Source organism: Grammomys surdaster, unplaced genomic scaffold (genome assembly GCF_004785775.1).
Source record: "Grammomys surdaster isolate TR1022 unplaced genomic scaffold, NIH_TR_1.0 135, whole genome shotgun sequence".
In the NCBI taxonomy this organism is placed as follows: Eukaryota; Metazoa; Chordata; class Mammalia; order Rodentia; family Muridae; genus Grammomys; species Grammomys surdaster.
In genome coordinates, this window is record NW_021604593.1 from 1222421 (window position 1) to 1232255 (window position 9835).

Consider the following 9835-nt stretch of genomic DNA (forward strand, 5'->3'; position numbering starts at 1 on the left):
GGGGGCAGACTGACTCCAAGAGGGCCTGAAGATGGAGGGTTGGAAGTAGAACCAGAAGGAGGGGGTCAGGCTCTCCTCGTTGGACCCCACCTCACTCACCCTCTGCTCCTGGGGGACATCACCAACTGACTCTTGCACCTGTGCCTTCTCACTGGGTACTAACTCCACTGCCCATCTCTAAAGCTCCTTCCCTGCCTGCCAGTTCTAACATGGCTTCTCTCTTGTGTTCTTGGGGCTCTCAGGTACTGGGGACCAGGGAGGGAGCTCAGGAGGCTGGGAGGGGGTACTACTAACGTGCTTTCACCTCGCAGGCTGGCTGCCCCATGTTCGAAGAGATCTGACCAACATTTTTTTCTCTTTCTTTCTCCTGCCCTCCCCTTCTCTCATTCTCTCCCCCTGCCCCTCTCACTCTCCTTCCTTCCGCACTACCAGAGCACCTAGGATTTGAATTAAAGGGTATGGAACCTGACTTTTCCTATGCATCATCCGCACAGCCCCTCCCCACAGCCTCTGACACCAGGACTGAGGAATGTTAGGTTTCCCTTTCCCACAAAGGGAAAGTCGATGATTCTGAAATCTTCGCTGGCTTCATCCAGATGCACTGATGATGTTGATTTAGAGCAGGGTATCCTGCAGTTCACACTGTGCCCAGGTGCTCAGTTAGCACCCCTACAGGGGAGGAGCCTGCAGGGACTTGCTAGTCAGTCACCAAACCAGACGTGGCTGCCCCAAGGGTTGGTGTCTGCAGAAGCCTGGTTTGGGGAGCTATGCAGAGAGGCAACTCTTTCATCTCACCTTGATCCTCTTTCCTTCCCAAGTGTATTGCTTCACAATCTGCACTAGGCTGGAAGCTGACAGCTCCCCATTTGCTTCTGCCGCTGCATTGTGTCTGTCTGCTAGACTCTGCCATCTGCTCGAGGCTTTCACCCCTTCCATGATCTGTCCTACAGTGGCATGTTGTACGTGTATGTGGGCTAAACCACCAAGAGCCTAATCTGTGCCTACCCTTCCTCCTACCCCCAAGAAACTTCAATGTGATTCATACTCCCCTCATATCCCACCCCACCCCCACCAGAGACACAAACACCTGGCTATCTGTCTGGAGGGACTTTGAAGATTAGCATTTTAAGCTCTCTGGCTTGGTGCAAGATGACTCCAAGTATCCAGATGTGTCTTAGCAACAGATGTGGAGGGCTCAGGATTGGTGGGAGTTGTGATAGGGGTGGTGTGGAACACCAGACATGGTTCAGAGACTACAGATATGGAAAGGCTTTTTCATGGCAGCCCTGGGGAGGTCCTAGCCCCCCCCCCTACCACCTAGTCCCTATCAGTTGCTCTCGGTAGAAGGCAAAGTTCAAAGTCTGCATGTGAGTGTCTGTCTGGGTCTCAGGCTATGCTGAGTGGAGAGGAGGGTGGAGGCTGGGATTGTGGTGTGGTGCACAGGAATGATCTGCAGGTGTGTGTGGATGGAGGATGGGAATATCTAGATAGCAGTTGTCTCAGGGCAGGACTCAAGAATACAGAAAGGCTATGGAATGTCTTTGTGTTAAGCCCAGGAGAGCATTTGGGGTTGAAACTGCCAGCATGGGGAGGTGACTGTGGACTGTGGGTGTGTGTCTGTCTGAGGTGGGAGTGAGTGCACTCACTTGCCTACCCAATAAACATCCACTCAACACCAGAACTTGCCACACTTAGCACCCCTACCCTCCTGGAACTGCGTTCAAGAGGAGACATCAACAAATAGGAAACACTGTTGACAAGTGATACAGAGGAAAAGACAGTGAGCTCAGGGCTTGGCTTGGCTGCTACTGTAGAGAGCTACTGTGACGAACGATAAGGTAAAGGTTTGTCCCACGTAGTGCATCTGGTAGCCAGCCCCCCAAACAACTGGGAAAGAGTATCGAAGGCAGGGGACACAGCACAGACAGGCTTGCCTTATCCGGTAGTCAGAGATGCTGCAGCTGGCTCCAAGCACACCAGACCACAGATGAGATCCAAATGGAATGTGAAGCTGGGTAAATCAGGGGCCTTGAAGATACAGGAAGCCGTTGGTTTTTATACTTGCAATGAGAAGCTGTATTGTGTGTTTCAAAGCATCAGATTCGAATGAGCTACATTGCTACTAGTTATCTGTGAAGAGTGGGAATGAGTCAGACTTAGGAGAAGCGGAATAGAAAGGCCTGTCAGAGGTGACCATCTCTAGTTGAGGGAGCCCCCTCCTGGACTACAGGGGCAGCAGTGAAAATGGTCAGATCCACCACTCACTCTCAGAGCTGAGATGACTTTCGCATGGACAGCGGGAGGTGAGGAGAGAGGGGGTAACAGGAAGGAAGCCTGACTAATGCTTTGGGCAAGCAGGCGTGGAGAGAGCTCGGCTGGTCTGGCTAGCTGGTAATTTGGCTGGCCATAGCTCATGGGTATTGACCCGAGAGCATGGAGAAATCAGGGCAAGAGATGGAAATGGAGGATGCATACAGATAGCCTGTATATAATCCATATATAGTCTGTATATAGACAGAAAGTCTGTCTAGACAATACATGCATGAGTGTCGGTGTGAAAGGCATGTCTGTGACTCTGGAAGCCATAGCTTTGGGTGTGTGAGCGTCCAGAGGGTTTGTTGTTCTGAGGTTACTGGTGTACATAGGAGGTAACCTAAATCTGAGGGACTGGGGACATTTCTCAGAGCTCTGCCAACCACGGAAGGTCTGCCTCTACTTATCACTGAGCTGGGAACAGGGCAAGGTATCAGTGCCAGCCAGCAGCTGGGGGTGGGGTGGGCCGTAGCCAGTGCTGTCACCTTTTCCTTGTCTTCTTCCTGGCTTTCTGTTTTAGAGGCGGCAGAGATGGCCATACCAGGCACAGGGGGGAGACAGGAAAGTTGGGTCCAGCCTCTCCAAGCTTGTAATAAAGATGGGGCCTGTTCCTTATGCACAGGGACACTTCTAAATGCCAGGCTGTGCTGTCACTGGTAGGCTTTTCACCAGCAGACAAGGTACAGTGAGCCAAGGCACTACCCTGACCAGGCTGTGGGAATGGAGAAAGGCCTTTCTTCCCACACGCTGTAGGCCCAGTCTGCTGTGTCCCTGCTCCTGGCCAAGCTACCATTCTCCTAAATCTGGGTCTGACACCTTGTCATCAGCCCTTTTTAGGGAGGCTGGGATGCCTGAGAAAGGCCTTTGCTCTAGGTCTCTGTTCATTGGAGAACAACACTCTACAGGGCCACCATGGAGCAGGGCAGGAGTATTGGTCAAGGTGTTGCCTCCCTCTACTGTGGCCTTGGAACTTCACCCCCTACTCCATCCCCTCTCTCACCCTCCCCCCCCCATTTTCCACTCATGTGCACTGGGCAGGTATGGGTTTTAGGGGAGGTGGTGACCAGGTTTAGCGGAAGTCTGAAGGGAGGCAAAGCCAGTCTGCTAGCAGGCAAGGGGAAGGGATGGAAGGAGGTGGACAGATCCCATGCTGAGGGAGCCCAAGGCTGAGAAATTGGGAGGTTATGTACAAACATCTCCATGGGCTCTGTTCCTGCTCTGCCCCTGCAGAGGCTGAGGAGCTGTACCAGAAGAGAGTCCTGACAATTACTGGTATCTGTGTGGCTCTGCTGGTCGTGGGCATCGTCTGTGTGGTCGCCTACTGCAAGACCAAGTGAGTGTTACATGCTCAAGCTGAGAGCAAGCCAAGCCAGTGGGGGATGGCCTGCAATGTTTCTCTGAGAACATACTTCTTCCCTGTTCCCACCATGTCCAGCGTGAGTTCCTACAGCTTCCTGTCCCCAACAGTCTCTGGGCCTCTGCAGCTGTAGCACCAAGGAACAGCCACAGAAAAAGTCTTAGTTCAAAACCAACTCTGGCCGGGCGGTGGTGGCGCACGCCTTTAATCCCAGCACTTGGGAGGCAGAGGCAGGCGGATATCTGAGTTCGAGGCCAGCCTGGTCTACCGAGTGAGTTCCAGGACAGCCAGGGCTACACAGAGAAACCCTGTCTTGAAAAACAAAAACAACTCTGCCAGCACCCATAGGACCTTGGGCAAATTGAGGACCTTCTCCAAGTCCTATGGTGATGAGCCTAGGGAGCACCTCAAAGGACATTACATTGGCCTCACTGAAGCTCCCAGCTTCCCCTTGCAGGCTCCTAGAGTAGATGGGGTAGGGGGTGCTGGTGCCCTGGGCCGTGCTGGGAAGTGTGCAAGGAAGGCTGCATTCTCAGGACAAATGGGTGCTTCAACAGCACTGTGCACACCCACACTGGAAGAACTGCAAAGGAGCACAGAGGAGAAGAGATTAGGCTATCTCAGAGCAGTTAGGGGCAGAACTGGGAAGGTCGTGAAGTCTTAAGAGGGCAAACCCAAAGACAAGCCAGAGATGGCAACCCAGACCACTCAGAGCAGAAAGCTGGGGTCCAGAAGATTGGGCAGAAGCTAGAGACATATGAGATTCAGAAGCTTCTATAAAACCTTGATGCCAAGCTCCAGATAGTACAGGACTAATGAAGGCTGCTGAGTGGGATGGCAATGTATTTGTTCAGATCTAGGAAGTGGGCCTAGGCAGAGCCACCATTTCAGAGACTGAGTCTCTGGGTCTGGACTCCTGCTGCCCTACAGATGGGATCTAAGGTCCTGCTGACCTCATCTTGGATGGGACCAGAACCAGAAAAGCTGGGAAGTAAGGAGAGGGTTGGGACTGGGCCCAAGAAAGTTGATTCTATGAACCAAGGAAAGAAGCCACCTGTTCTGATGCCCACGGCACTTACTCATTGCTGAAGGCAACAAGTCTTCATCAGACCCACCTATGACCAGAACATGACTAGGCACATGACCAGTGCCCCAAGCAAGTGGTGCCAAAGCATTTTTGGTTTGGGGCTTTTTGTTTGATTTGACTCAGGGTCTTACTATACAGCCATGACTATCCTGGAATCCACAGAGCCCTCCCTACCTGCACTACATGGGGCCACTAAGATACATTTTTAAAGCACCTATCCTCAGCTAGAGGGCAGAAGGGCTCTCTCTCAGAAGCAGCATTCAGGCTCAGTCCTAAGGAGAAAAGATCTGAAAAGGAGGGAGTACAGGGCAGAACACTGTGCAGCATCAGAAACAAGCTGTCCTAGGAAGCAGCAAGCTGGGTGGAGGGAGGGAGCAAGAAACAAGCCTGGGGAGAAAAAAATGGGGCACTGAAGGCCAGGGAAGACTTTGAATCATAGGAGTGATATAATTACAGTTGTATATGATAAAATAATTTACTGAGCATTTATTATGTGTCAGTATACAGAAGTCCCACAGGCCTGGCTCCTGAATCACAGCATTCTATTTTATTTTCTTTGGAAAACTTTACTGAAAGTGTCTAGCTCATTTATTTTCATTTATTTGTGTATTTACTCTCTGCCTCCCTTACTGGCCCCTAGGCTACATGAGGCACAGACCATGTTTACCTCATCTGTTCCAAAGAAGTATCTGGGACACAGTAAAAAAAAAAAATCCAATAAATGCTAAACGAATGAGGGAGGGAGGAAGAGGCTAGCACAGCGTGAGATCTGTATGGGCTTTTGATGGTCCGTGGTCTTTGGGGTGGTAAGGGGTCCTACGCTACAGATGGAGGAAGTAAAACATCTTCATGCACTTCCAGAACTTGCCCAAGGTCACACAGTACAAAGCAATGGGATTCCATGCGCTGCCCAGCCTCCCTGGAAGGATAGCCAGGGAGTGCCATCCTTTAGGGTAGCCATGCTGGGCTCACCTATCCTTCCCCTGTGCAGAAAACAGAGGAGGCAGATGCATCACCATCTCCGGCAGAACATGTGCCCCGCCCACCAGAACCGAAGCCTGGCCAACGGGCCCAGCCACCCTCGGCTGGACCCTGAAGAGATCCAGATGGCAGATGTGAGTGGTATTCCCAGACTGCCCCCCCCCCTTAGCTCTTACTGGACAGCCACCTTCTCTGGCTGCAAGGACGGGCCAGGGTGGATGCCAGTCCAGTCCTTTGTGCCAGGCACTGCCTCACTGGGGAATCTGGCTTCACTCTGCCCATTTCCATAAGGAAGATTAGGGTGGGGGTGTCTGGGGCTATCTCTGACCCCTTAACTAGAGCTCCATGCTTATCACTTGCCCTCCCTACCAGGAAAGGGAGACTATCTAGTCTCCATCACTAACTCCTCTCAACTCTCCTGTCTGTCCTAGTACATCTCCAAAAATGTGCCAGCTACAGACCACGTGATCCGGAGGGAAGCTGAGAGCACATTCTCTGGGAGCCACTCTTGTTCACCTTCTCACCACTGCCCCACAGCCACGCCCACCTCCAGCCACAGGTGAGCAGCACCAGGGTCCATAGAACTCTGCTAATTCCTGACATTGTCTGTCAATCATCCACAGGTAGCTGATCTCTTCTCTTGTGTTTACATACTGACCACAGTCCACCTGACTCTCCAGTCCCCAGGCAACCTGTCCACGCAAGCACAATCGTTCCTATAGCTGAAAAAAATAGCAGGGCTGGTCCCTCCTTCCATGGAAAGGCCCATGCAATAATCAGAGCCCTTACATATTGACCAGTGATGCTGGGATCCTGAGAAATGGCTAAAGAACATGGAGACAAAAGTGTCACAACTGGGAGACCTTGGTGACGGGGCGGGAGGAGCCTCTACACATGGCAGCTCACCAACCACAGTTCTCCCATTATCAGCGTTCAATATCTGCGATCTCCACAAAGATGCAGAGTGGAGAGGAGAGTGAGCTCAGGGAGTCACAGATCAGTGAAAGAACCAAGGACAGAGTGGCCATGGGACCACACATCTACACTAGGACAGCCTACCCTTCCTATCAACTCACTCCTATCTGGTTTTCCCAGACATGAGAGCCACACGTGGAGCCTGGAACGGTCGGAGAGCCTGACCTCGGATTCCCAATCAGGCATCATGCTCTCATCAGTGGGCACCAGCAAGTGCAACAGCCCAGCATGTGTGGCGGCACGGGCGCGGAGGGCAGCAGCCTACAGCCAGGAGGAGCGGCGCAGGGCTGCCATGCCACCCTACCACGACTCCATAGACTCGCTGCGTGACTCTCCACACAGTGAGAGGTCAGTGTCTACCCCTTCACTGCACCCCACCTTGGCTAGAAAGCTGACAATGCCAACCCAAACAAGGTCCCAGAAACGTTAAATAGTCTCCTGGGATTAGAATTGCAGCTGGCTCGGCAGATCCTGGCTGGAGTGAACACACAGTTTGTTGCATTAGAGAACAATAATAACTATACTGGAGCATCAGGGACAAACAGGCTGTTGCACACACCAGGACCCAAGGTTGGCCTATTCTCAGCATCACCTAGAGACCCCCAAATTGCAACAGAAACAGAGATATGGAGAGCCAGTGGACTGGATGGCAGGGAAAAGGGTCATTTTCAAGGGCGCTGACCTGAGCAGTAAGGACATGAACCAAGAATGATCTCAGGGCCTGTCAGCATCAGCAGCCAGGTCCTAAGTGCCCAAAGCATTGCTGGAATCCCAAGATGTTGATAAAGGAAGAACCAGTAAATTCCCAAGGCTGGCAAGATTGCTGTGGCAAATGAATGAGCTTGCCCACCAAGCCTGGTGACGTAAATTTAATTCTTAGAACCCACAGGGTGGAAGGAGAGAGCCAACTCCCACAAGTTGTCCTCTGACCTCTATACACATGCTGTGTGTCACACACACACACACACACACACACACACACACACACACACAGTAGCTCCACACCAGGAATCCCAGGAGCTAGGCCTTCCTGATCAGCTTTGCAGTGCCTGTTAGGCAAGCCAGGTTTGTGAGAGGAAAGCAAAAGAAGGCACACCACAGGCAGGACAGCTAGGAGCAAATTCTACCTCTTTCTGACTCAACTGACTCTATGCCAAGCCTGGGCTGACCAAGCATGCCAGAGATGGCCCTTCTGACTTAGTCTGCAATTTTTAAAAGTGCTAAGCACTAACGCAGAGAAACCTGGTCCAAATACAGACTCCAAGATTTTCCCCTCTGAGTCCAACTCCACTATCTGAATGATATGGAGTGGGTACTTAAAAATTTGTTCCTTCAGTGTAGATAGAGGGAAACAATTCCTGCTACATATAGGGCTGGAAAATGCCCCAGGATACTGTACAGAGTTCTGCCTCACTCATTCCCGTCTCTGTTGGCATCAGCACTAGAAATAAGCAGGGAGATGGGGAAAGGACACTTTCTAGGAGAGGTACTTGAGCATGCTTAAGAGAAGCAGGGCTGTGGGGGCAGTGGAGTTCAACAGGCAGGCTGGGGACACCAAGGTGGACCAAGCCCTTGACTTCTGCTTGCTTGGGAGGTAAAGCCTGGGTAGATAAATAGGAAAGCCTTCCCTAGCAGAGCTGTTTTGGTTGTTTGGTTGACTGGCTTGGGAAGGGGGGTGGGGTATTTGTTTTGTTTGTCCTGGGAACCTCCTAGAGTGGAAGACAAACTCCAAGGTAGTAGCATGACCAGAGAGAACATCTGGCCCAGGCTGGAGAGTACTTCAGGAGACAGGTAGGACTCAGTAGTTAACTTGATCTGCATTCGAGAAAGTGAAGGGGGTGGAGGAACTGACTTAGTAAGAAAGAAAATACTCTAAGCCAGTCCCAGAGAGCAGTCAAGCACTTGGCAGTTCAATCTGAAAGAAAGGCACCGAGGTGAGTGATCTGGGTCCTCAAGTGGAGAATGGTGAGGCTGATGACTCCCCGGGAGTAGGGGTGGGGGAACAAAAAGAGTCATCAGAAGATATAGGAAGTAAGGGGAGTGGAAACAGTTGTTATCTTGGTATCTTTCAGCCCTAGCTTAAGGTGCCTACCCGGTGTCACTTCCCTGTGGCAGCCTTTGGATACAAGAAGGCATGTTTCCCTCACTAGCCAAGCCGGGGGATAAACTGTCCCTGCAAGAGCAGTGAGCTCGAATCCAGAGAGTCTCTGAATGATGGCTAGTGGCTCCTGGAATTCAGCATACTAGTTTCTGCCTAGCCTGGAGTCAAATCCCAGGGACAGGTACTCAGGAGTCACACTGGGAAGTATTAGCAAGAAACAGGCCTTCAAGGACCTTTGGCTCTAAGCAGAGACACCTAGTGGTGTCTTAGTGAAACAGGGAGGAAGGAGTTAGTTGACTCGGAAAGAATGGAACAGACCACATTTTGGTCATTCCGTCCTTGGCACTTAAAGTCTGGGTCCCTTTCTTCCTGTATGTAGTATAGCCCTCACTCACAGATGCTACAGAATAGATGAGTTCACACATAAAACACCCCATGCTGAGAGTGCCCCGGAGACTGTGAGCATCCCTCCAGTACTCCCCTAGTACATTTCTGAAATCGTCCAGCATCATAGTGGAATAAACACTATAGTCATCTATGCTTAACAGATAAGAACAGACTGGGAGGATAGTGAACACTAAACCTGGTCAGAGCATGGCCCTCACTCTTATGGACTGTCCTTTCTGGTTGGAATCTCTGGAGAACTGGCACTGCACCCAGATTCCCGACCCACGCCTCTGTCTCACTCGCAGGTACGTGTCAGCCCTGACCACGCCCGCGCGCCTCTCGCCCGTCGACTTCCACTACTCGCTGGCCACGCAGGTGCCGACTTTCGAGATCACGTCGCCCAACTCTGCGCATGCCGTGTCGCTGCCGCCCGCTGCACCCATCAGCTACCGCCTGGCGGAGCAGCAGCCGCTCCTGCGACACCCAGCGCCGCCCGGCCCGGGACCGGGGCCCGGAGCGGACATGCAGCGCAGCTACGACAGCTACTACTACCCGGCGGCGGGGCCCGGGCCGCGGCGCAGCGCCTGCGCGCTGGGAGGCAGCTTGGGCAGCCTGCCCGCCAGCCCCTTCCGCA

At 52.2% G+C, this 9835-nt stretch overlaps 1 protein-coding gene across 5 annotated transcripts in view; it reads left to right on the forward strand.

Moving 5' to 3' along the window:
• Nrg2 (neuregulin 2) overlaps positions 1 to 9835 on the forward strand; it is a 177186-nt gene that overhangs the window by 166944 nt on the left and 407 nt on the right. For 3 of the 5 annotated variants that reach the window (XM_028762776.1, XM_028762778.1, XM_028762780.1), the window contains 5 exons: positions 3544 to 3646; positions 5749 to 5872; positions 6170 to 6297; positions 6834 to 7061; positions 9507 to 9835. The exon at positions 9507 to 9835 is cut by the window's right edge and continues 407 nt beyond it. In XM_028762776.1, coding sequence (XP_028618609.1) covers positions 3544 to 3646; positions 5749 to 5872; positions 6170 to 6297; positions 6834 to 7061; positions 9507 to 9835 — 912 coding nt within the window. Of the gene's footprint in view, positions 1 to 432; positions 457 to 3543; positions 3647 to 5748; positions 5873 to 6169; positions 6298 to 6833; positions 7062 to 9506 lie in introns of all 5 variants that reach the window. The other 2 variants (XM_028762777.1, XM_028762779.1) reach the window with 1 other exon arrangement.